The sequence below is a fragment of the Olea europaea genome, chromosome 8 (genome assembly GCF_002742605.1).
Source record: "Olea europaea var. sylvestris chromosome 8, O_europaea_v1, whole genome shotgun sequence".
NCBI classification, from domain to species: domain Eukaryota; kingdom Viridiplantae; phylum Streptophyta; class Magnoliopsida; order Lamiales; family Oleaceae; genus Olea; species Olea europaea.
This window is the reverse complement of record NC_036244.1, coordinates 5,408,287-5,435,598: the sequence shown is the minus strand read 5'-3', so window position 1 is coordinate 5,435,598 and position 27,312 is coordinate 5,408,287. Positions and strand designations below refer to the sequence as shown.

Here is a 27,312-nt window from a genome sequence, read left to right as displayed (position 1 = left end):
TTTTTTCTCATGTCACTTTCACTGCCTTCGTCGTTCCAAGTAATATTTTTTGTTAAAATCATTGAATTTTTATTTTTTTTGCAAGTATTTTTTTTATGCAAGATGCAGTCAATGTATTTGATGAAATGGAGATGGGTTTATCACCGTTGATGGACTGAAATCGATCTTGGCTTCAGTTGTGCTTAAGCAAGGGAGAACTGCAAAGGATTTATGAATATGATCATAAAGGTTGATGTAGATGGTGATGGTATGATGAATTTTGCAGAGTTTAAGCAAATGGTGAAAGGGGGTGGATTTGCTGCATTATTTTAGTGTGAATGTGTGTGTGCATGTTTTTTTTTTCCTGAAACTTTTTATAGGCTACGTAAATATATTCATTCATAGTGCTGTTCAACAAATTCAAACATTTTTCATCAACAATTTTGGCTTGTTTAATATGATGATTTGTACTTTTGGACTCAAGAGATTTGTATCTTCAATTTTGTATTTTTCTATTCGATAGGGAAGTACGAGTGGAGTAACGTCTCGCCTAACCAATGAAAGCCATTAAAGGATGAAGGTCAGCCCGGTGATTTTAACGACGGATGGAATGCGATTCCAATGGAAGATCTATAGCGTTTTTCCACAAATGTTGGCATTGTGCTATATCTGTCTTTGGTGTTTGTTATTGATGTAGCATGACTTTGTTATTGAATTTACAATTGATATTATGCTTGACAGAAACATGTTTTTTACAGTTGATATTATTGTTTACCAAAGATTTTCCTTCATGGATCAGTGACATGAACAGCCTGGAACATATTGATTTTTCTGAAATGCTTTTACGGGATCATTGCCAAAGTCAATGGGAGACATTAAATCATTATTAAAGTTTCTTAGTTTCTCTAACAACATACTAATGGTTGCATTCCCAAATCAGATTATTGGTTCAATTCCTCCAGCTTCTAACAAACTTTTTTGAGTACATCCAGTTGTTGGATCTATCAAGGAACAGTTTGACAGATAATTTGCCTCTACCAATACTACTACACAATGATAGATATTAATAACCAAAATAAATTAAAATTGTAAAGACAGTAAATATTCCAACATAATTAAAACGTAAAGAAATAAGAGTCTTAGAGGCAAACTTCAAACATCACAACATAATTAAACTGTTGATAGGCTCTAGTACATCATGACATCAAACATCAAAGGCTAAGAAAGACAAAATTTGAAGTATGAAAAAGTCTAGTTCTTACTACAAAAGCATGAAACTTAAAGCGAATTCTTCTCCTCAATTACATAGTGGAAATTAAAATTGTGAAGATAGCCATAGCACAATGCCAACATTTGCAAAAAAAAGGCTACTTATCTTCAATTGGAATCACATTCCATCTGTCGTTAAAACCATTGGGCTGACCTCCATCTTTTAATGATTTTCGTTTGTCGGGCGAGACGTTACTGCACTCAAAATCCACTCGTTCTTTCCCATCAAACAGAAAAAACACAAAATTGGAGATATAAATCTCTCGAGTCCAAAAGTATAAATCATCATATTAAACAAGCCAAAATTATTGTTCAAAAATGCTTGAATTTGGTGAACAGTACTTTGAATGAATATATTTACATAGCCTATAAAAAAGTTTCCGGAAAAAAACACTCACACGCATTCACATTAAGGCCCCGTTTGGGAGCGATTTTTAGAATTATTTTTTGATCGGAGAAAAGTGGAAGCCACCTATAAGAGAAGAAGTCAAACTTTACAGCTGAAATATTGAAATAACGGTCAAAAAAATCAATTCTTTCGGGGGTGAACAATCACTCACAAACACCCTCTAAATTAATGCAGCAAATCGACCCCCTTTCACCATTTGCTTAAACTCTGTAAAATTCATCACACCATCACCATCAACCTTCACTATCATATTCATACAATCCTCTGCAGCTCTCTCTTGCTTAAGCACAGCAGAAGCTAAGATCAATTTCAGTCCATCAACGGTGATAAACCAATCTCCATTTTCGTCAAATACATTGACTGCATCTTACATAAAAATAAAAATAAAAATACTTGAACAACAAATCCAATGATTTTAACAAAAAATATAACTTTGAAAAACGAAGGCAGTAGAAGTGATATGAGAAAAAAGTTGGAAATTTTTTCTTGAACTACCTTTGTTTGTTTTCGTCATGTCAACGGACTGAGCAAATCGCCCTTGTCGAGCCTTCAATTTCAGATCAATTTTGATTTGGGTTTAGGGTTCACACGATTTGGCTATCAAAGATTTGAGAGATGAAAATGGTTTCTGCTATGGATCTCATTTCTCTGTATATGAAAATTTGAGTGTTGAGAAGATGGCAACTAATTAGGTGGCATTTAACTCTGAGTTGGATTTATTTAACTGCCACGTGAAAATCGTCATCCACATAGGGGCTTGGTATAGATGGAAGTTACTTAGGGAGTAACGGAGTGTAACTTTACAAAGTTCAATGAGTAATGGGGTGCAAATGAAAGTATAGTGAGTGAAACATGACTGTGTGTAAAGATCAGTGAGTATTGAAACAATTAACTCTTCTATAGCATCGATATTTATTTTCATTAAATGTTTATGTTTTATTTCTTCAAAATCGATTTTCAAGTATGGAAGCCATACTACACCTGCAAGTTTTTTCTTTGTTGCTCTCAATTGTTTGCCTTGCTGATACAATTAAATCTCATTTTATTCTAAATAATTTAGTTCTTGTGCAACTAATGAATAATTAGATCATGGTTTATAACTTATTGTCTATCTAAACCAAATACATTTTGAAATTTTTGGATCAGTGCAAATTTTTCAAGGTTATGTGTGAGATTTTTTACCGTACAAGCAAAAAATGAGATTTTAAGAAGTTATCTGCTATTAAGGAAAATAGGTTGACAACTAAAATACAAATAATTGATCCAAAAAATTAGCTCAAGTCTTGACTACATCTTTGTTTAAAATAGTCTAGTTGCTCAACATCACAGGGTCTCTGAAGTTTGTTTCATGGCCAGAGTAGGCAATATTGCTGTCTGCTCACCATCAATCACCAGAATTCTTCCATCTTTGGAGCATTTTCTACTGAATTTTGCCTAAAAAAAGCATCGACAAAACAACAATGAATTAATTTATAACACTTGAATAGGATGTAAATATAGTTATTACATATTATTTACAAGATCTCCCTTGATTGACGATTTACATAATAACTATCTCAATGAAATGTTATTTTGCAAAAATCCGATTGCAAAAAAATACCAATAAAAGAAAAAAGGGTACAAATAATTTAGAGGAATAAAATACTACCTGTTAAAAATTGTCAAGAAAATCTAATGGTACAAAACTTGATCGAAAGAAAGAGAGTATAGCTATTCCCCCTAATTTCAAATCTTGTATCAAGCGATCCATGTCTTTTATGTCAATGTCTTCAATACTAAAATCTTGCACGTCAATAGCTTCAAGAAAATTAGTGGGACAAAACTTGATGACTGTAGTAACATAATTATTAAAAAATAGTTCTTGTTGATCTATTCAAAATTAGGAGTCTCATACATATAAAAGCATTATTTTGGGGGTACATGTCTTGTATGTTATGGACCTTCATTATACGAAATATATGCCTCGTTAAAACTTTATTAGAAAAAACTCTATGACAAAATTTTAATGAAGGAAAAAACAGTACATTTATTCTTTTGAGTACGTCACAAAAGTTATCTCATTATAAACTTTGTTAAAAAAAACCCAATAAGACAAAACCTTGGTCAAAGGAATAATAGTACAATAAGTATTTACTTCTCCTCATGATAACATCACTTGAATTATGTTTCGGGCATATTAAATCCTTCAAAAATAATATTAAATTTATATTAGTTTGACTATCAGCCCTTGTTTGAGCCCCATTTTTTTTTGGAAAAAAAATCATTCTTGAATAGTATTTTCATCATATTTCAACCAACATTTTATAATAAAATAATATTACACATAAATCCAAAATTTTTATTTATTTTTAACACATTTTCCATCAATACACTATTCAAAAATACTTTATTTTTTTTATTTTTTTTACAAAAATATGGCCCAAACAAGGGCTAATTATAGTTTTTATATGCATTTCAAATTTTATGCATTGTCACCCTAACAATATAGAGACTTGTTATCTATTTATACAAGTCTTCAAGAAATTCATAATATAAAGAGTTGTAGATTTTGTATTATGACTTTACTTTTTCATTTTCATTTCGCATAAATATACACCTTTAGATGTTTAGACTGTAAATTCAGAAATTTCAAGTTGCTATAGTAAGTTCAATTTTACTAGGATCGTATCCTGAAACTTTAGGTTTCTTTAGTAAATTTAATAATTTTAGTATGATAGCATCATTTTATTTCAATTCCTCAATATTCATAATATGATAAGTATATTACGTACAAAAATATTGTCTACGACTTTTTGTTTTCAATTCTATTATTTTCTCATAATGACATAACTTATTGAAATATTTTAATTTTAATTTTCAACATATCAATTATTTAAACCTCTTCTGAAATTTTATAATTTGTTATATATAAATACTTTTTAAAAATATATGCCTCTTTAATGGGGCACCTATATAAATTATCTTTCGAATTTTTTGATACATTTATCTTTTGCGAGGATTTAGATAATGATGCCTTTGCACATTATTTTCAATTTCTTAATTTTTCACTTGATCCTAAGAGGATTGTCCAGTGAAATTGACAATCAGAAAACCGCTTCATAAAATATTACCCGTTAGGGTTTGAGATATTGTATAAGGGTTCAAACTATTCATTTGTTATCAACATACTTTACATTTCATCTTAGTACATTGTGGTGGATCAATTTTACATATATTGTACTATCAAAATAATTAAATGAAAAAATTAGGCTCTGACTATAAGTCAATTACAAAATGAAGAACTATAATGTTGACATAATGCATAATAGCATTCCCTAAACAGAAATGAAAAGTACTTTGTTTTCAATTAAATTAATTAGAGGTCGTTTAAAAGCAATAGTGTTAAACCATTTGTCGATATCCCAAATAAAACTTATTAAACGGTTGAGATCTAGGATCATTAGCATTAATAAGACACACCATCTTGATTGTGTAATCTAAAAACTATGCTCATAATTTAAATTTTGAGCGGTAATTTCGAAAACTTTAGATTGCGAATACCATACAATCATCAAGTATATGTATCAAATATATTAGATATACCTCGCTACTCACCTCTGGTGAAGTCAATAAAGCTAGCTGCTGCTTTTAAACTTTATTAATGTAGTGGGCGATAGTTGGAAGCACAGTATAGTAAGGGCAGAAGCAATCCTCAAGTCTCATTTTAGAGCTCATTAGTCCTAGTGTCAAACCCAAGAAAAAGGACAATAGGTCACTATAGGGACATAAACCCCCATAAAAGATCTTCTTTTAGGCCTAGAAAGGGAATTCCACTTATAGATAGGAATAGGCCCATGCAAAATAAGTATTTCGAGAAACGAGGGTCAGTTAGCCCGGTCGATAGATGCAGTGCTGAGGTTGCACTTCTCTTAATGAGTCTGTCCATTCGAGCAATCAGTAATATATAAATAATCATCGTGGAGGATGATGGGCCTGTTTATCACGTTAATTAATTTTCAAGAATATAGAAAATTAGGTCCCTATTTTAGTTAGTGATTTTTAAAGATTAGTTTTCGTTAAAGAGAATCAATAACATAAAGGAATTCATTGGATTTAAAAATGTTCTAATTCTTTGTTGAATGTCCATTTCAAATTTTAATTTTGCTTAATTATTGATCCAGTGATAATCTAATTACTCATACCCAACAATAAAATCATATTAAACTTCTGGTTCAATATAGTATTCTTTTCAATTATACCACACATTTTAAAAGCTTAGCATGTTTCTTTTTAATTTAGTAGAGAATAAATTATTATCAGTCGTAAGATTCTATACTCCCACATAATCCAGTATTGATTCTTCTATATTATCAATATAATGTTCTTCAGGAATATTGATATAGACCTAGTTATAATTATTCAGTAGTAATATAATAACATTCTTCATGAATATTAATACATTTAAATTAATCATAATATTCTTTAAAATATTAATATGTATAAATTTGTGCTTCTTCAGTAACACAATACAATACTCTTCAAGAATACTAATATGTATTATTTTTTCTTCTTATAGAGCAATGTATCAATATTCTTCTGAAATATTAAAATTATAATGGCATGCTCTTCAACAGCACATAATATTCATTCTAGAACATTTATATAAAATGTATTATGTTTCTTTTTAGAATATCAACACTATATTCATTTAGTACAAATATAATTTCTAATTGTGCTTAATCAGAAGTACAAGTTAAATCAAAATATTCAACTAGTATAATATAAAAAATAAAAACACTTTTAAAGATTATACTTACTTGAATTTGAAAGCTTTATAAAGCCTTGAATAGTTGACAAATCTCATATTTCTTAAAGATAATTATAAAAAAATTATCGTACATTAAAATTTACCACTGTTCATGTAGCTATTTCTCACAAATAAGCCGTTGGATTTTGATAGGAATCATTGCATTTGAAGCAAAATGAGTTATGAACATCCTATCCAAGTTTCATGACAATCAGAGCACGACACGCTGAGATATCAACATATTATCATAGCGGTGCAAACTATCCATATTCTGCGAATTTTCTACACTGTTGATTTTGAAATAATAATAAAAATTTACATAGTATATATAGTCACTATAAGATCAGTGAACTTCGAATTCGTGATAATGTTTATCCAATCATTTCTATGAATGTATAGTACATGGTAAAATGGAGTGTCGGTAATTTTTATTTTATTTGTTTCTTACTAGATACAAGAGAAATGTAAAGATATTTTATATTATTTTCTTGCATCATTTTAATGCGATATCCATTGCAACGAATATCTTAAAACTAAGCAAATTTTTTCTAGCTAGAATAAAGTGTATTATTAATATAAAATTTTATATTATTTGATAAAATAATACAAGCTCTTTTGGAGTTTTCAACAATATTTGATGCACATTATGTCGTTATTTAACATTATTTTTCTGTTAATGTTAAGCGATAAAAATATTTTTTGTCAACGTCGATATGACATTAGTTATATGTTTTCCTTTAGGTATAAACACTAATTCAAAATGCTATGCTATTTAGGGTTGGGCAAATCTCCCAAACCGAACCGACCAAACCGAACTGAACCGAACCCGACGGTTTTTGTCAAATTAAATACCCGAACGGGTATCTGAATTGAGAATCGATGTGTAAGGTTCAGTTCTCGGTTCTAGACGAAAAACCGAATAAGAATCGAATCTTTCTAATTTTTTTTATATTAATTAAATCAAATTATTTTAATTTTCATTTTTCTAAACAAATTAACAATTTCTAAATCCAAATTTTTTAGCCCAATAATTTGTTTCATTTCTAATTTTTTTAATTTTTGGCCCACTTACCCATTTTATTGTTTCATTTCTTAGCCCAACAAGATCCAATCCACTAAATAACCCTAAACACTTGCACTAAAGTGCATAACGTTGTCTCGACTCTCGCACTTACTCTTGCAGCCTCACTAACATTCCAAAACCTATACAATCGTCAGCCGACGCTGTGACCTCCGTCGACCGAAACTTTGATCGTAGCGATTATTTGAATAAGGTAGTCTACTAATTTCTGACATTCCAAAATCATTGAATGTATCATTAGTTGTATTTATATAATGTTATTATAAATGTTAAAAAAATTTAATTATAGTACAGAACCAAATGGAACCGAACCCAAACAGTTTCATAATTATATTTGGACCCGACGGTTCTATTTACTAGATACCCGAAAATTTTGGTTCGATTCAATTCTCTTTAGAACCGAACCGACTCACGTCCACCCCTAATGCTATTCGAAATATGTGCAACTCCAATAAAATATTATATTTTATTATTACTTCTTTAAAAGTAATATGTCAATATTCTTCTGAAAATATTAAAAATTACAATTCATGTTCTTTAGGCACAATCACATATTCCTTAATAATAAAGTATTTAAGGATCTACTCTTCATGAGTAAAAAATATAGTTTATATTAAATCGTATTTATTATACTCTTTTGAAATAAATAAAAATTAACTAGAATATCAATGTATGAGTACGTATGTTGAAGAAAGGACCAAAAAAAGCCTAGATCTACCTTTTTGGAGACCTGATTAAAAAAAAAAAAATTACCATCATGTATAATATGAATTTTGGTTTAGTAAATTCGTGCAAGAAAAATTATAGTCCCAACATCTAGATGATTCAACTTAGACCATGGTTTATGATTGTGTTAAAAACAATGTACGTTAATAGTGAAAAGTGTGTCATTGTTCACTGTTATCATTTGAGCTGATAATTTATATCAAGTAAAACTTTTTGTCGTATGACTTTTCTTTCAAGCTTAGGATGAAGCTTATCTTTATGGAAATCATAATAAAAATACTTGAAAAGCTCCAAGACTTTTGAATAGTTGACTGTTTTGTTTTCTCGTGAATATATATTTGAGCATATTTATTTAACATGGCATAACTTAGCACTTATTCATTTGCTTCATTGCTGATTTGGAACTTTATCAGCAAATTATTTCTAACTATTTTTTATTAAATTTATAGAAATAGACTTAGAGTCATGTGTTGTTCAGGTATCTTTATTGTTACTTTTGTAATTAAAAAAAAGGTTCTATATGTGATGAGATTTTATATGAATCTGAAATAAGTATATTAAAATAAGATCCATGACATTTAACATTGGTCAGTCAACTACTATCTGGCGAACCAAGGTATGAAATAAAATATTATGTTCAACTTGTAGAGCAACATTGAACCATAGATCCATCATTCGGTTTTATGAGAATAACATGACTGACCCAACCTATTCACTTGTCAAACATGTACAAGACATCTATGAAAGATGTACGGCAGCTATGGATGCAGAACTGGAGATCATGCATATCAATTATCGTGGCTGTAAATAACCTTATACACCCACTTTAACCTCAATGGGAAGACATAAAAGTTATAGTTAGGGATGAGATACTGGAAGGTAACCCTTCAGAACACTAAAACACAATTGAGTTCAGCATATAATGGCAACCCCTTCTAGAGAAGTGGAGTGAAAGCTTAGAACCCCAATTGAAGATAGTAAATGAGCTCGATGATGAGGTTGATGATGAGATTGAACCTAAACCTTAGTTTGAATTGGACCCAAATGAAGATCTCGAATGGGAGCGTGGGGATAACTTTGGGTTGGAGTTAGGAAATGATCATGAGCATGAACACGGGCCACTAATTGAGATGGACATAGAGTTCGGGTTTGAGGCAAAAGACTCCTCTGAAGATAAAGATCCACCAACGAAGATTAACAGGATGATAGGGATTAGAAACTCAGATTTTTTTCATTTTTGTACTTTTTTCTATCCTTTATATTGCTGGAAAATAAAATTTGTCGAGCTATTTGTATCCCTATTTCAAGGTGTATTATTAATAAAAAAAATTTAACTTCCTTGAGCGTGTTGAGCTACTTTGTTGTCTAACGTTTCTAAGATAAAATTTATTTTTGTTGACGTAAAGGAAATGGTAGGACCACAAGACTAAACAGCTATGTTTAGGAATCTGATGAAAGGGTACACGGCCTGAGCAAGAATCAGGTACCTGCACTAGCACCTCTTCAGAATGGACTAAAAATGCCAACAATACGGGTTCAATTGTAGATTAATTTCACCATTTCAAGCCTCCTTCTTTTAACAGCAAGGTAGACCTTTTGGCAGCCGAAGAGTGGTTAAGAGGCTAGAACGAATCTATAAACACATGACATGCACTGATATACAGAAGGTATCATGTGCCAATTTTATATCGATTGGAGCAGTAGGCTACTGGTGGGAGTCTACTTCGCCCGTCAAAATGAAAGCACAACAACATGCTATGACTTGGCACAAGTCAAAGAATAAGTGATGACAAAATACTTTTATCGAAGAGAGGCAAAGTTTCTATAGTTGAAACAAGAAAATATACTGATTGATGAGTATGAAATAAATTTAAACAACTTTCTAGATATGCTTCATACAATGTGGACACCGAGTTAAAGAACGCTAGGAGGTTAGGGCTGTATCTAGAGATTGGAGGAATCATGGCATCTCACTATACAACTACCTACAGTGAAGTGCTTCAGTAGGGCAGTCAATTTCCGATTGTCTAGAAATGAATCGGATAACTAAGAAAAGTAGTGAATCATATATAAAACAAAAATGGAATAGATCGAATAAAAGGAATGGATTTGGACAATTTAAGAATGTCAATACTGGATTAGGATCAAGCAAACCAAATAAAGTTGCTCCATAATGCCCTAAATGCAACAAGGACCATGGATGAGAGTGCTTATTTGGAAAAAAATGTACTATCGATGTAGCCAGAAAGACTTTTTTGCCCCAAACTACAAGGTATACCCACCTAAGGAAGACTATGAGCAGGGCATGAAAGTGAAAAGCCAAAGTCTTTGATTTAACCTAAGAAGAAGCAATAGAGGATCTGAACGTAATAACAGATATTTTATCAATATTTGAACTATCTGCTATATTCTTATAGACTCAAGAGCTATTCAATCATTTATCTCCACCTCATTTATTACTGAATCATGTATTGCATGTGAAAAATTTGATAGTATCCTACAAATTTTCATCATATCTAGTAGAATTTTGAACACCAACCAGATCGATAGGGCAGTAAATTTAGAAACGAAAGGAAAATGAATTTATAATTGATCTACATCTCCTAGACTGAAAGACTTTGATGTTATTCGAGGAATGGACAAGTGGGGAGCAATCACGCAACCATTTGATATTTTGAAAATGAAGTAATTTTTTTAGAAACCTGGGAGAAAGTGTTTTGATTTTTCGTTGTACGAGTTAATTCTTTACCTCGTCTCATATCAACAATGAAAGTAGAAAAAGATGTTAAAGAGAAGATCTTATCGGGGATTTCTAGTGAGTATACATGGAATCCAATAATATGAACTCACTACTAGTAATGTGTCGATTGTATAAGATTTCATTGATGTATTCCTTGGTGACTTACCTGGCATACCACTTGATAGACAATTGGAGTTTACAGTTGACCTTATGCTTGCAGCAACTATAGTATCTAAAGCTCCATACAAGATGGTGCCAAAAGAAGTACAAGAATTAAAGATACAGTTGGAAGAATTGTTGGATAAATGTTACATCTGACCAAGTACATCCTCTTGGGGCAAACCAACTTTGTTTGTGAAAAAAGATAGATCGATGAGGTTGAGCATTGATTATAGAAAATTGAATTGATTTACTATCAAGAATAAATATCACCTTCCTCAAATTGAAAACCTGTTTAATCAGTTGAAGGTGCAACAGTATTTTCCAAGATTGATTTGAGGTCAGACTATCATCAGTTGAAGGTGAAGGCAAACAATATTTCAAAGACGATATTTAGAACTCACTTTAGTTATTAGAAGTTCAAGGTAATGCCTTTTGGGTTAACAAATAATTTTACAATATTTATAGATTTGATAAATAGAGTATTCTATCAGTATTTAGATCAATTTGTCATTGTCTTCATCGATGACGTTCTGGTGTATTCAAAAAATAAGGATCAACATAAATAATAACTCAAGATAGTATTGGAGACACTATAAAAGGAGAAATTATATGTCAAATTTAAGAAATGTGAATTTTGGCTCGATTGTAAAGTTTTTCTAGGTCATTTGGTTACGGTACAAAGGATTCAAGTACACCCTAGTAAAGTTGAAGTGATAGACAACTGGTCCTAATCGGCGAATGTAGGCGAAGTTTGTTGTTTCTTGGGACTAGCCGATTAATATGGGAGATTCACTGAGAGATTCTCCAAAATAGCTGGCCGATGACCTAGCTAATTAGGAAGGGCATAAAATTCCAATCGACTTAGAAGTATGAGGAAAGCTTTCAAGAACTAAAACAGAAATTGGTTACAGGTCCAATTTTAGCTATACCAGAGGGTTTAGATGGATTCATTATATAAAGTTATGCGTTCAAATAGGATTTGGGATGTGTATTGATGCAATTTGGAAATGTGATAGCATACATTTCAAGACAATTAAAACAATATGAGCAAAACTATCCTATGCATGATCTATAGTTAATAGCTGTAGTACATACTTTAAAATTATGGTGTGACTACCTGTACGAGGGAAAGCACGATATTTATATGAATCATAAGAAATTAAAATATTTCTTCACTCAAAAAGATCTAAATATAAGACAGAGAAGGTGGTTGGAGTTAGTTAAGGATTATGACTGTACTATCTATTGCTATTAGGGTAAAGCTAACGTTTTACCCACAACTCGAGTGCAGCTGATAAATGAGTTCGATAAATTGAAATTGGAAGTTGTCATTCCATCAGCACGGGTTATTACAAGGATTGTAGCATTAAAGATTCAACATACTCTTGGGTATCGAATCAAGGATGCTAAAGACAATGACCTATTTTCAAGGAAAATCAAAGCGGAAGTTGGTACAATTAAAAGAAAGGGTTTTGCAATAGCAGATGACAGTACTTTGATATTCGAGATAAGGTTATGTATACCGAAGGATGAAAAGATAAGAAAAGAGATATTAAAAGAAGCTCACTTGCCTCCTATGCTATACATCCTGGTGATACTAAAATGTATCTAGATCTTCACAACATATTTTGATGGAGGAACATGTAAAGGGAGATTGGTCTATTTGTTGAGAAGTGTATTGTATATGAGCAAGTTAAAACAAAACATCAAAGGCCTCAGAACTATTAAATCCATTGAAAATTACAAAGTGAAAATGAGAACAAAGAGTCATGGGTTTTGTGATGGGTTTTTGGAAGTGAACTGAAGGACACGATGCTATCTGAGTAATTGTAAACAGGTTGACAAAGTTAACTTATCTTCTTCCCGTAGGAATAAACTACAATATGGATCAATTTTCTCAATTATATGTTAAGGAAATTGTTAGGTTGTATGGAGTTCCAGCATCCATCAACTCAGATCGAGATCCAATGTTTACTTCTAAATTTTGGAAAAACATGCAAAGAGCTATTGGGACAAAGTTAAATTCTAGCAATGCATATCACCCTCAATCTGATGGACAGTCTGAAAGGACTATTCAAATCTTAAAAGACATGCTCCGGATATGTGTTTTGGATTTGAGAGGTAGTTGGAAATCACACTTATCATTAGTCAAGTTTGTATACAATAATAGCTTTCAAGCTACTATTGGCATGGCTTCTTATGAAGTCCTCGATGTTAGAAGGTATAGATCCTCAGTTCACTAGAACGAAGTAAGAGAAAATCGAATTTTGGCCTAAAATTATTGCAATTACAGTGCAAGCAATGATTAAATCAGAGAAAGAATAAAGTTTGTTCAAGATAGATAAAAAAAAAATGTGCAGGTCAATGAAGGGAGTCGATAGAATTTGAAGTTGATGAGTAAGTATTTATAAAAGTCACCAATAAAAGGAGTTCTTAGATTTGGCAAGAAGAGGAAAGTTGAGACCTCGATTTATAGGTCTTTCGAAATTTTAGACAGAATTGGGAATGTAGCATACCGTTTAGTATTGCCACCTAGACTATCGACAGTACATAATAGATTGCACTTATCAATGCTTAGAAAGTATGTGTTTGATTTTGAGCATGTGATAAGTTACGACTAATAGGAAGTATAGAAGGTCCTGATGTATGCAAAAAGCCCTTTGAGATTATCCAAAGAAAAGTACATGCATTAAGAAATAAAGTTGCCTCGGTTAACATTCGATGGAAAAATTATGGAATTGAAGAAACTATTTGGGAGAAAGAAGAGGAAATAAAAGGCAAGTATCCAGAGGTTTACGACTAAATAAGGTAGTTTTGAGGACGAAATGATTTTAAGAGGGAATAAATGTAACATCCCGAATTATAATTATATTTTCATATGAGCTAAATTTAATGTTGGTCATTTAGCAAATGAAATAGTCCACGAAACCTTATCGTCACACTAAAGTTCAAAGGTTGAAGTGATAAACGCAACCCACTTTATTTGCATAAATAATTTACATTGCTTATGTATACTTTTTAAAATTTATTTTAAATGATTTGAGTCGAATATTTAAGTATTTTATAAGTTGATAACAGTATATCGATCTTATATTTATTTTGTATCTTGTGTTAAATAATATAATTTGGGCTCAAGAAAAATTAATTTTGAGCTAGTTATGCCCGAGTTATTCTAATAAAAAGAAAAAGTATAACTGTCAAATATTTTATTAATATATAATATAAAAAAATAATAAGAAAATGGGAGCTTTCATGGTACAGTTACATATATGAAAAGGTAATTAAATTAATTTAAACCTAAACATAACATTCACTTGATTTAAAATTCATTAAAATCATTAATCAATGATAATTAATTTCACTAACCCTCATTACATGAAAGTGCCTTTTATTTATGAAAGTTACGTGCAAAGTAATGGAAAAAAATATGTGTGTGTATATTTGAGATGAAATGATTTTTCTTCTACTACAAAGTTTATATTATACACATTTTACACCAGAATTGAACGAAGTATCATATATATATAGATATTTTTCAAAAGCTATATTTTTCAGGTCGATTTCTATGTTAAATTCTATGGGATAAACCGTTAGGTTGAACTTATAAATTCTAAGGGATGTAAGAATTCTTAAGAAATTTCTTAAGTTATTGGATATCGCGATCAGTTTGCTCTAAATTTAAGAAATGTTTGTATGTTATGTCATTTTATATTTATATCGTGTTAATAAGAATATGTATGTATTTTTACTGAGTGTTTTCAAAATACTCATTAACTTTCTAGATTAGAACAAGTCGTGTGGATGCGTAGAAGATTGACCTAAGATCCCGTTTGGTACTAATTTTTTTCAAAATGCATTTTTCTCTCTCTTCTTTTCAACCACACATTTTTCATTAAAATAATATTACACGTAAATCAAAAACTTTTCTTTATTTTTAATCACACATTTCCTATCAATTTACTATTCCAAAATGCACCCTCCTAGTGATGTTTATGGGGTCGCCAAATAAATTTTTTTTTAGAATGATTACTGCAAATTTTTATTTTAAGAATAAATTTTATGTTAAATTCCATGCCCGTTATTTTAGTAATTTTGGCGTTTGACCCTTGAGATACCATGTTGAATTGAATTTGATAAATTTAAAATATTCATACTTAAGATTTAATTATATATGGAATTTCTCATTTAAGTTGCTGAATTTAAGATTTATCAATCAAATCCTAATATTTATACAATCATGTTAAATTCCATATAAATTAGATAAGAATGATTTCGGTAACACTTTAAATCCTCATTTTTAATTAAAAATTTAAAAAAATATTATGTAGTAGAGCACGTGATAAAAAAAATTATTATATTCTAACTAAATTACTTTGGTTTTCAGAGAATCATGTTATAAATTAGAGATAAAACAGATAGATAAAAGTGAAAGGCCAATAAATATGAGTATTTTTATTAAGAATTAAAAATCCATATTTATAGAGAAGAATTAGGGTTATAAGGGATTCAACCGTTACAATGATTAGGATAGTGGGAATTTAAAAGTCATTCATAAATATTATTATACCTCGTTTGGCCCCAATTAAATTAAATTTCATTTTTCTCTCTCCAATTTTCAATCACACAATCTTCCATAAAATAATATTACACGTAAATCGCAAAAATTTTCTTCTTTTTTAACACTCTTTCTCCAAAAAAATATTATTTTACCCATTTTAATTTTAAAAAATGGGGGGCCAAACAGGGCTATATTTACAACAAAAAATTATATTATTTAATGGGTATGTAAATTTTTTTTCCCGGATTACCATCAAACATATCGAAATCAAACCGAGTTTAGTTGCCGTTAAGCGGGCCTTAAAAATTAGTGATCCATCAAAATAGGCGGCAGGCTTTGAAGGCCGGGTAGGGTCTGGCTATTTTTATTATTTTTTTCATTTTCTTTTTCTTTTTATAAAATAGACAGTCCGCTGTTTATCAAAGTCGAAACCCTCGTCTCTCAGTAACAAAGAGAATTTCATTTGCAAGATTTCTCCAGGTAATTCTAATAACTTTTCGTGTATTGGCGTCTTTATGTATGGTGTAGTGTCGTGAAGCATTCAGTTTAATCACGATTATTGATGGATCCGCATTATATGCTTAATTAAAAATTTATCATAGACATTTCAATTTTTTATTTTAGAAAATTGATTTCATCGAAATGGTCCTTTTTTTAAAATAAAAAATAAAAAATCTTTCATAGTTCTATGCATGGAGCTCTACTGGTTTGAATTATGGAATTGCCTCTGTAAATGAATAATTTTTTTAATTTTTAAGTGAAGGGGTAGCCGTTTTTGGCATTAATTTTTGTTTTTGGTGAATGGTAGGAGCATGTTTATGGTGACTCTGTAATCAAAGAGTGACATGCAAGATGTTGCTGGATTATTATCATTTACTTCCGTAAATCAAAGTGTTACTCAATTGAAGGACATCTGGCAAAATTAAACCATGGCTCAGCAATCGTCGCGGCTTAATCGCCTGCTCACTTTATTGGACAGTATCCTTATAATTTTTTGTACTCAGATGGCTATAAATATCATGTTACACCTAGATTTTGTATTTCTTTATGTCTGCTTAATATGTATGTATTTATGTACTTGATGCATAGCATGCTTGCGTGTTTCTGTAGAATTGTTTCAATATAAATTATAGGCTAACTGTTATATTCTGTAAGTATCTATCTTATATATGAAGATGATACTTCAGATTCTTTTTCTTCTTTTCTTTTGTGTTTTTGGTGTCAATTGGTGTCTTTTAAGTAACTATATGGATATTTGTTGTGAATATGTCTATATCTTTAGTAGAAAGGCATGTACGCATTATTGATTATGTGTTCTTGCATTGAATTTGTACGCATTATTGATTATGTGTTCTTGCATTGAATTTGTAAATCTTTCGATCTTTTTATTTATCGTGTTATAAGTAATTTTGGCATGTAGCAAGTTTGCATATGAATTCAGATTCTTTTTCTTCTTCTTTTGTGTTTTTGGTGTCAATTGGTGTCTTTGCGGCATGTTGTTTTCTCTTTAATGAAAACTAAGCGGGTTCGACCCAAGCGACGCGGTTTACTGCTGCCAGGCAGATAGGGGAAATTGCCAAATCACATCCTCAGGACCTGAATTCTCTGTTAAGCAAGGTATGGTTTTACTGCTCAGATTTTTTGATCTCTGAGTACTTGGTTTCACTCTATAACATGTTTTCGTCATACCTTCTGCTCTCTTGCTTGTTTATATAAGGTAGCTTGATTTCGTTGCATCACGGTGGCAAAAATCATGTCATTCAGTTCTTATTAGTGTAATTTTGTTTATTACGTAGAGTGTAGCAGGAGTCCAGTTTAAATTCCTAAGTTTAACCTTTCATTTATAACATGCAGGTTTCCCAATATCTGCACAGTAAAAAGTGGGATACCCGGGTTGCTACAGCTCATGCTATAGGAGCTATTGCTGAGAATGTTAAATGTACATCGTTGTCTGAGCTCTCTAATAGTTTTGAATTGAAAATGTCAGAAGCTGGGATTTCTGGCACCTTCGCTGACATTGTGACTTGGCCTAACCGCAATCCTGAAAATTCAGCAGGCACTTCATTTAGAAGGTTTGTTTTCTTCCGTTTTCTATGTATAAATAATGTCATATACACTATACATTCCTCCCATTTTACTGGTCGATCATACTTCTTGCATGATGGATTCCTCGAGCATATTAAACTGTCCAAGTCGTTTATATTATTCTTCTGAGGAGAAATTCAACTTCCACAGTTTTGATCTAAACAAGGTGTTGGAATTTGGGGCTTTGGTGGCATCCGGTGGACAGGTACTTTCCTTCCATCTATATCCCCAGGGCCCAAAAAGCAAAAGAATATATTTCTTTGCAGAATATTTATCCCTTCTAATACATATCTGGACATCCATCTGTTCTATGTCTATTAACAGATATATTTTGTTTATCAACTCTTTGCAACTTATTCTGTGTTTGCTTTCAGATTCATGAAATAACTGAATATCAGTTCTTCTTTTCTTTGTTTCTGCTGAATTATTATCATCATATGGATCTGCTGACATGATTACTATTGCTCTTTTGTTTGGTTGGGGTGGTGCAAACCTCAATCCTCAAGAAAAATTAGTAAATATCTCACTTAATTAATGAAAGTATAACAACTTCATTTGCATATTTAGTCTCGTACAATACAAATTGTGATAGGAGGAGAAATATTGTGTGGCTTTTGGCGGCATGAGTTTCTTTATTTGGCTGTCAGAGGCATCAATTTAGAGATATATTGAAAAAAAAGGTTTTGCTATTTGTCTTCAAATCACTTGAGCTTGAATTGTTTCTTTTCATACTGTAGCTGTGATTTATGTTATGGTACTGTGGATGAATATCTCCTGTGAGCGGTTAATATTTTACTGATGTTTTCCAAGGTTTTGTATCCTGCACTCCTTGTGTTAGTGAAACTATGATTATTGCTTGAGCAATGATGATTTCTCTGCCAAAGGATTAATGATTTATGAAACTATGAAGATTTCTCTACTCAGTATTAATGACTCTGGAATAGTATCGTATTTTTATTGCTTGTCTTCAATTACATTGCAAATGCCATCCACACTTAAATATGACTGCAGTTTTTTATCGTAGATCAATAATATATTATATATATGAAGGACCTTCACTTATCAAGTGATAATTTACTTTAGTCTCCCTCCATGTCTTACTTTAAAATTTTAAATTACCTAACTTCTTAAAACTATCAATAATGTAAAAGTATGATAAAAATTGTAACTGAACTACCCTCTTCCCCCTAAAGTACCTTCCTTTAAATTTTTTAAAATGTGTTGCACTTTTTTCCATTTATGACTAGCATTTTAAAATGATATATTTTGTTTCTGTTGAAGAAAAGAATCCTTAATAACTTGTGTGTTTTCGAACTTAGCTGGGACTCAAGGAAATTCTCTAGCCACATGTTGCTGTGTTCTATGCTTGTTGAAACAAATATCATTCATAGTAGTTAAAGTCTACAAATTCTTGTCAGCTTGCTTCTCCGTGAGCTCATGATTCCTTTCAAGACTCAACGTAGTCAACATTTGTGTGATGTTGTGATGGGTTTCGTCGATCCCCTTGTTTCATTGTTTGAGTTTTTCGAGCCTACGTTCTACGTCGACGGTTCGATTGCCACTAGTACCTTTGTCGGCTATAGGATTAAGGCAATTTCCTTGCTTTGAAACCAATTTTGGTGTGGAAGCATTATGAAATTCTTGTAATAAGAATTATATACTAAATAAAAATGATATTTGAACAATTACGTCATGCTTGTATTGAATACTAATTGATTGTTGTTAAAAAGTGTACAATGCATCTATATTTATAGGCAAAATTATTCCCTTCTTTTACTACTACTAGAAAACTAATATAAGGGAAGTAAAATATATCCGAGTCTAAAAGAAATTGGAAACTGTATTCTAAACAAGAAACAAGAATAAAAAGATAAACCTATTACAACTAGACATCTTAATATAAATATCTAACTTTTATCCTATTTATAATAGGATCGTCCTACATCAGCTCCCCATCTATCTAGATTTCCACATTGAATATTTTATTTGCTAATAAGCATACTTGCTGACCTTCCGTCTCAAGTATGGAGTGTACCCCCAATGAGTTGGTACAAGAAAAGCTTATCATCTTTTTTTTTTGCAATGGCATTTTTCGTGGCAACCTGTGACGAATAGCACTACTTATAGACCTCTATCACTGCCATCATTAAATCACTGTTCACGACCAATAGAAGATGAGCCCTAGATTATACTTAAAAACAGAAAGAAAAACAGAGAAGATCAGTGGCATCTCCTGGTCCCCAAGCCTTGGAATACAAGAACACCATGACCATAATCACCCTTCCATTGCAATGCCCTCTCATTCCTCTAGAAATTATATTTCAAGAACTAAACAGGAGAAAGAAAAGAGTTTCCTAAACTACCATCATCCCCAATTAAAATCTGTTAAGTTCCAATGCAATCTACCAGGATACCACTTCTACTGTAATTTCCATTTCCAAATGCGTGGTTGAGCTACTATCCCCACCATAAATGCCCTAACCATGGGCAGAAACTTGGTTTGGAATTCTGTTGTTTTATGTATCCAATGTCCCATTTGGTGATGTGACAGCATGTTACGTGTACTTCCCTTTAGTCAAGTTCCTTCAGTTATTGTTTTTTGGCTTTTTTGTGTGTTTGTGCTTATGATATTTTAAGTGCTAGTAGTCGTTGGAAACTAATAAGTTGTGAGTTTTCTTTTGCTTTTAGACCTTGAAAAATGATTCGTAATGTCATGTTGTTAGGACTGCTTAGGATATTGATTTTGCGTTTTATTATGACTTCTACATGCACACTCCATTTTGCGTCACATTTATTGGCTTTAAAATCCCCCGTCAGTTCCTCTAATGTGATAACTCCTATTCTAAGAACACCTCTGTAGAAAAGTTGCTAGATATTATCTCGAAATGCTTCTCTTGAAATATATCATATTCCTGAAAGCCACTTGAACTTGATCATTCATTACATTGTTTCTTAGTCAGCACTCAAAATCGGATGAGAGCTTTAAATAGAGAACCTTTATTCTTGAGTTCAGCAAATGAAATTCAAGATAACTCACGAATTTCAAAATTTATTACTACCCTGCCCTTGTTGGGGAAAGAGGAGGATTTCTGTGTTCACATGTTCGTTGGTGTCCATAGCTTATTGATTCTTGACGAAATGAGTGGAGGTTAGATTTGTATGTGATATTGTGCATGCACTTGATTTTTCAATTGACTTCATTTTAGGAGTACGATATAGCAAGTGACAACAGCAAGAACTCTCGGGAAAGATTGGCTCGACAAAAGCAGAATCTTCTGCGTCGATTAGGTGAGTGTTGTATCAAATTTAATAACTAAGTATCTGTATCCCTAACTCAAATAATCAACAATCCCCTGATACTGAATTTTAAGGCCACAATGGTACTATTTGTTTTTTAATGATGTAGTGACGAAAATAGTCATGTCCTTTAAAAGTTATTGATAACTGATTCTTCAGTTATGGGCTCAGATTGTTAACACGGTTTATACATGGAAATAGGAAAACTCTTGTCTACAGTATGATCTAGAGTTGTTTTGCAAGGAAAACATTGCATATGGTTCTGGTCAGCCTATTTATTCCGTTTTAATAAGTTTTCCTGGAGCATGCTATGCACATGGTATTAGTAGAATTCTGATCACGAGCTATATTTATTATTTATCTATGCCTTTTACATCTCTCAATATATTCTCTAATTCATAATGTAATGCGTAGAATTCACATTTGCAACTTTGATGCTACCTGGATTTTATCTTTTGTTTCCACCTATGAGCTGTATCATACATTTTGCTCAATGAATGTGGATTTTATTGATGCCTTTTAGGTTACATTATATACACGCATTGTCTCATACAAGGCGACGTCCTTACTGATTTGTCTTCCAGCTGATTAAAATTGAGATTAGTAGCAGTTAAATGAAAGCTACCTTACTTAGATCCCTGGATTGCATTATTGGATTAGCGGGTGCCACTAGACAAATTAGTCATAATTGTTTATTGTTATTTCCTATGTTTATTAGTTCTTGTATGCTTGCATGTTCTTTCTATTTCCTTTTTTTCCTGCATGGCCCCCTAATATAAAATACTGTGTGAAAATATTATTTGTCATTTTCATACACAGGGTTAGATGTGTGTGAGCAGTTCATGGATGTGAATGATATGATAAGAGATGAGGACCTCCTTGTGCACAAAATTAATTCCTCTGGCAATGGAGTCGCCCTTCAGTATTTCTCCTCACAGCCTCTTCATAATATCCAGCAACTTGTCACGAACTTGGTTCCTGCCTCCAGGTCTCGGAGGCCTAGTGCCAGGGAACTAAATCTCTTGAAACGTAAAGCAAAAAATAATTCAAAGGAACAAACAAAGGGGTGGTCTAAGGTCGGAGATGCAGAGTTACCACAACAAGAAGAGATGGTTCCACTGAAGGGAAGCATTTCTCTAGATTCCTCAAGCTCGCATAAGGTAAATAGATGTCGTCCCTGATTATTAGGTTCCATAGTTTTGCCAAATAATATGACATCTAAAGATTCAGACATGCTTATTCGTGCGAAGAACTTTTATTTATGAACGTGTAGAAACTCAACGGTTGAGGTTTGAATTTATTGAATTGGCTAGTTATACTTGTCTTTCATTATAGCAGCAGTTTGTTTATGTTTATCAAAGATAATCTAGTTACACCGTGTTTACTTGTGTGCATTCCCTCTACTGGGAAAAAATAACTTTCTGAAGGCCTGTTCATCCTTTTTAGCACATATCTATAGAGATTGCCATGTGTGGACAATTTGTCAGCAATATTTTACGAGTTAATTGTTCAAACTTTCCTTGGACTCAGCTAGTCAGAATCGAACCTTCACGTGTTGTAAGGCATATGGTTTATAGATAGAGATCCACTTGTTTGAGTACATTCATCACTTCGCAAATGTAGTTTTTTATGAGGCAGTCTGTTTATGGAGGTGCTGATGCATTGTTTCTTCTTCTTTTCGTTTTTTTAGTGCTGTTTCTTCTTGATTTTTCTGTCATTTATATTACTATATTTTGGTTTTAATCTTTGTTAAAGTCCTGCATACTCCATCAACTTGGCCCTTTACCATGTGCTGAATAACTTGTTATCCTTGAATTATAATGCGTATTCAGGAGGTTTTTATTATTTTGTTTCTGTAGTTAGACATGTTTAATTTCTTTTTCTTTGTGGATGTTAAGGAATCATTTTTTTGTAGCCTTATATTTTACATTCTTATCTTATCTTTCTAATGCAAATTTTTAATGTACTTTTTAATGCAGCAACTTGGAGATGGTGTTTCTGATGAAGAAGGCTTTGAGAATGACGGAGATGGGGGTTGGCCTTTTCAATCTTTTGTTGAACAACTCCTTGTTGATATGTTTGACCCGGGTATAGATAAATATTTTGACTTTCCCGCCTTTGATTTTTTTTTTTTTTTTTCATAATTCTCATAAGAAATTAATTTCTCTAATTTGTGTTTTCAGTTTGGGAGGTTCGACATGGAAGTATTATGGCCCTGAGAGAGATATTGACTTATCAAGGTGCTAGTGCAGGGATTTTGTCTGAAATGAGCTGCAAGGCTGCATCATTTTCATATTTGGAAGCTAAAGGTGATGAAAATACAGTGAAGGGAGAGCGGAAACTTGATTTGAATCTACAAGTCCCGCTGGAAGCTTTGGAGCCAGTTTTGAAGAGACCAAAGTTGGAAAATGATTCATGTCCAATGACAGATATAAAAACCTCTGCCTCTAGTGATGGAGATTTGGACATTTGTGCTAAAGTTGAAGATGGAGGAAACATACCTCTCATGCAATTAAATGGTGAAATTAATGTTAGTTCCATTAAGGTGGAACTTGAACCTCATATTTACAGCACATGCCATTCTAATATTCATATGACAGAGGCAAGGAGTTGCTCTGAAGACACGGATTCAATTGAGAAGAACATGCTTGAAAATTTTGCTGAAAATGCTAATCTGATGAACTCGGTTAAAATGGCTAGAAATTCCTGGCTGAGAAATTCTGAATTTCTGCAAGACTGTGCAATTCGTTTCTTGTGTGTCTTGTCCCTGGACCGGTAGGATCTCATTTAATAATATAAACCAGTCATAGCTTTTTGTTTATTTTAAACATAACTAGTGTAGTTGAAACCAGAGAAGTGAGCCATTAAAGTACCAAATACATCCACTTATGACTTATGGAAAAGATATTTTCTTACTTTGGATGTATTTTTTATTATTATGTCAATAATTTGGTTTTAAATTCTCATTTTATATCTGAATTAACTTTGTTGGACCTGTGTAATCTTACAATCGCATTCTATTGATTCTTGAGTGATAGTTTTACTATAGACAATCCTTGTACTTCGTCTAATCTGTTGTTGATTTTCTTCTATCTGTACAGTTTTGGAGACTATGTCTCCGATCAGGTTGTTGCACCAGTCAGGGAAACCTGTGCACAAGCATTGGGTGCTGTGCTCAAATACATGCTCCCTACATCAGTTAGAGAGACTCTAAATATTTTGTTGCTGATGCAGGTAAATAATGAGTAGGAATTTTTCACGTCTTTTGAGGATATTCTTTGTTTTTTTATTTTAATACCTTTTTAATTATCACTTCTCCTTCTTTCAGCATAGACCAGAATGGGAGATCCGCCATGGGAGTCTTCTGGGTATTAAATATTTAATTGCCGTGCGACAGGTACTATTTGTTCAATGCAATAAGTTTACTGGTTTCTGTTTGTGTAATTTTATTTTTATTTTATTTTATTTTTTTAAATTTTTTTGCAGCAGTTCTGGTTCTGTTATGATTCATTTCACTCACTACTTTGCTTTGTATTGTTGTGTTTTGGTTTCTCAGATTAACTTTTGCTTCTAATTGCATGGTGTGTAATGCAGTATGAAATTTTGATTGCTTTGCTTTCACAATATTTTGTTTGGTTTATTCTTGAAGTTCTTGCCATCGACTATTGTTCTAATATGCAATCTTGATAGTCCATATGGATGTTGATAAGGAACTCCTTGCATCTTTTATAGGGAAGAAGTGTTCTCTCTTGTAACATATTTCAAAGCAGCTAAAAGAACAAGTTCTCTAATATTGTAAAATTCTGAACATATTAGATTGACAGCGAGCGACATAGTTCTGCAGTTGATGTCTCTGTTATATAGTTAGTGCAACAGAACATTATCTTTGACAAGAGCTGAATGATAAATTTCTTTCAATTCTGTGTAGCTGAGATGGTCTTCTTCAGAATATGCCCTGTTTATTATTTGATGGATTCTTCATCTTTAACTTGTTTTTATCAGCATTTATATTGAAGTTATAGTTTGTCGTCTATGGAAATTATAAGACAATAGCTCTCTTTAACCTCAAGAAATCACCTCGTTAATGGATGCTGTTCACACATGTCAGTTTGTACCGAAGATCCCAGGTGCCAAAGTGCTGGGATGCTGCTTTGAATGTTTATCAAAAGAATATTGATACTAAAAGTTGATGAGTACACATATCAGAGACTTATATCTACACACGAGCCTGCAGTTACCATTTAATGCCTGGAGTTTCTTTTAGAGAATATGTTAATTATGTGAACTCCAAATACTTGGCTGTCGCTGCATTTGAATTCCTTTTATCTCAAACTGAATGACATTTTTGGGGGAAAACTGTAAGGGCATACCATTACAAGTTATAACTAACAGAGGAACCTGTTCTCTGTGTCTCTCCAGCTTCAAGTTCTCTTGTTAATGAAATCTGGAAGCTGTTTTAAACAATTTTAGATTTGAGCCCTATGTGATTCAACCCACACTAGCATCACAGTTTCCTTGCTATTCAGCTTATGATTTTGCTTTTGCAACTAATCTAGTTAATTTCTTGATGTGTTTCCGCTTTAAATTTTTTGTAGTTTCAGCATTCTGATCTACGCTACTAATAACAGGAGATGCTCCATGATTTGCTTGACTACATACTCCCTGCGTGTAAAACTGGGCTTGAAGATCCTGATGATGATGTAAGAGCAGTAGCAGCTGAGGCATTAATACCAATTGCTGCTGCAATTGTTTCTCTTAAGGGTCCAATCTTGCATTCTATTGTTATGCTACTTTGGGACATTTTGCTTGACTTGGATGATCTAAGTCCATCTACCAGCAGGTACATATTTGTTGTCCTTTTTTTTGCTGCTTATATTTTTCTTAATTAGGGACTGCTCTATCTTTGTCACCATATTGCAAATGCCACTCTTTTCTTCTTCCTCTGGTTTGTAAAAGCTCTATTTTTCTCACCATCTAGATGATGTGCATTTACTTTGATTTTCTGTTGCATTATTAGTAACTGTTGGCCATCTCCATTCTTATTTACCTTGGATATCTAAGCACCATTTATTACTGGTTTTTGTTCTGTACCTAATAAATCATTAATGGTGCTGATGGATCTTTCAGAACTTTCAGCAAGGCTCAAGGGCCATGTATATGGAACATATCTTTTTATTTTTTATTATTTTTTTTCCCACTAATTTGGCACCTTCTCATTGTTTTACCTAGACAATCCTCAAGTGTCAAATATGTTTTCTTCTGCAAGTTCTCTGAACAGGATGGTCTTTATTATCTGAGATCAGTTCTAAGATCATATATAGAGAAGGGAATTGGATAGAACTTCCTATAATCAGTAAGCTTCAGATGTGTTGAGATGATTTGGGGTTATAATTTATAAACTTTTGCAGGATCCATTTGAGACTGTTTTAATATATTTCTCATCCACGCCAAAGTTGGGTTAGGAGGTTTTGGATATTTATTGACCATTGAGTAACCAAATATCCGTTTTGATACGTTGTATTTGAAGATCTCTTTTGTTTTCTGGTGCTAGATCAATTTCAATCAATTTCCAGAACTCTTATAGTTCTAGAAATGATGCCTTGGGACAGATGTAAAGCCTAAACAAATTGTAAGAAAAATTTGTCTTTTTCCAGAATTGCAACTACCCATTGCAAGTTCAAAAATCATTATATAATAATCTAGAAATTGCAATAAAACGTCACGACAATATCCAAAGGCCATAAAATGGGTACCTCTGTCTCAAATTACTAGTGTTACCTACTTTACTTCTTAATATAAGGAGCCAATTTTTAGACGTCTCACTTTACTTCTTGGTGAGGCAGCCATCTAGGTATCTTTTTTAGAAACAACCGTCAAGTATGCTGTCTCTGTTGGACTCTTTTAACTTAAGATAATTGTTCATTGAAGGTTGACTACTTTCCTCCACTATAATGCGTCCAAATTATTGTCTTACTGCACTACATAGCCTGATGTGCTTATTTGTTGATTTATTGCTTCTTTTTTTATCAACCCGGAAATGAATTTTTATTTATTTATTATTTTTTGTGGGATGGCGTGGAGGGGTGCGGGTGGTGATTCCTGGGGGTTCTTTTGGTTGTTTTTGGTGGTTGGGATTGATTAAACAAAGCTCCTTTTTGGTTCAAGATTAAAATACAGAATTTTGAAGTTGTTATTCTAATTTTTAGTTCATGAGACTCAA

The 27,312-nt window shown here is 32.2% G+C and overlaps 2 protein-coding genes across 4 annotated transcripts in view; one reads left to right on the top strand and one right to left on the bottom strand.

Moving 5' to 3' along the window:
* Nucleotides 1-1,123: 1,123 nt before the first annotated feature.
* Nucleotides 1,124-2,390, bottom strand: LOC111399220 (calmodulin-like protein 3). Of its 3 annotated transcripts, none has more exons than XR_002703602.1 (2): nt 2,153-2,387; nt 1,124-2,017 (listed from the first exon to the last, which is right to left on the bottom strand). XR_002703602.1 is itself a non-coding variant. In XM_023026486.1 (2 exons), exons 1-2 carry the CDS (start codon nt 2,169-2,171, stop codon nt 1,818-1,820), a joined length of 225 nt encoding a protein of 74 aa, XP_022882254.1. In that variant the 5' UTR covers nt 2,172-2,390; the 3' UTR covers nt 1,124-1,817. The 3 variants fall into 3 exon arrangements, 1 of the variants encoding a protein (XP_022882254.1); XR_002703601.1 differs by having other exon boundaries at nt 1,124-1,465; nt 2,153-2,378; XM_023026486.1 differs by having other exon boundaries at nt 1,124-2,023; nt 2,153-2,390.
* A 13,710-nt stretch (nt 2,391-16,100) lies between these two features.
* Nucleotides 16,101-27,312, top strand: part of LOC111398206 (TATA-binding protein-associated factor BTAF1) — a 21,447-nt gene continuing 10,235 nt past the window's right edge. The window contains exons 1-12 of the mRNA XM_023025140.1: nt 16,101-16,190; nt 16,519-16,688; nt 17,233-17,327; nt 17,565-17,782; nt 17,946-18,000; nt 21,002-21,083; nt 21,912-22,252; nt 23,072-23,180; nt 23,276-23,867; nt 24,194-24,326; nt 24,421-24,489; nt 25,721-25,978. Coding sequence (XP_022880908.1) covers nt 16,640-16,688; nt 17,233-17,327; nt 17,565-17,782; nt 17,946-18,000; nt 21,002-21,083; nt 21,912-22,252; nt 23,072-23,180; nt 23,276-23,867; nt 24,194-24,326; nt 24,421-24,489; nt 25,721-25,978 — 2,001 coding nt within the window. The 5' untranslated portion in view covers nt 16,101-16,190; nt 16,519-16,639. The remainder of the gene's footprint in view (nt 16,191-16,518; nt 16,689-17,232; nt 17,328-17,564; nt 17,783-17,945; nt 18,001-21,001; nt 21,084-21,911; nt 22,253-23,071; nt 23,181-23,275; nt 23,868-24,193; nt 24,327-24,420; nt 24,490-25,720; nt 25,979-27,312) is intronic.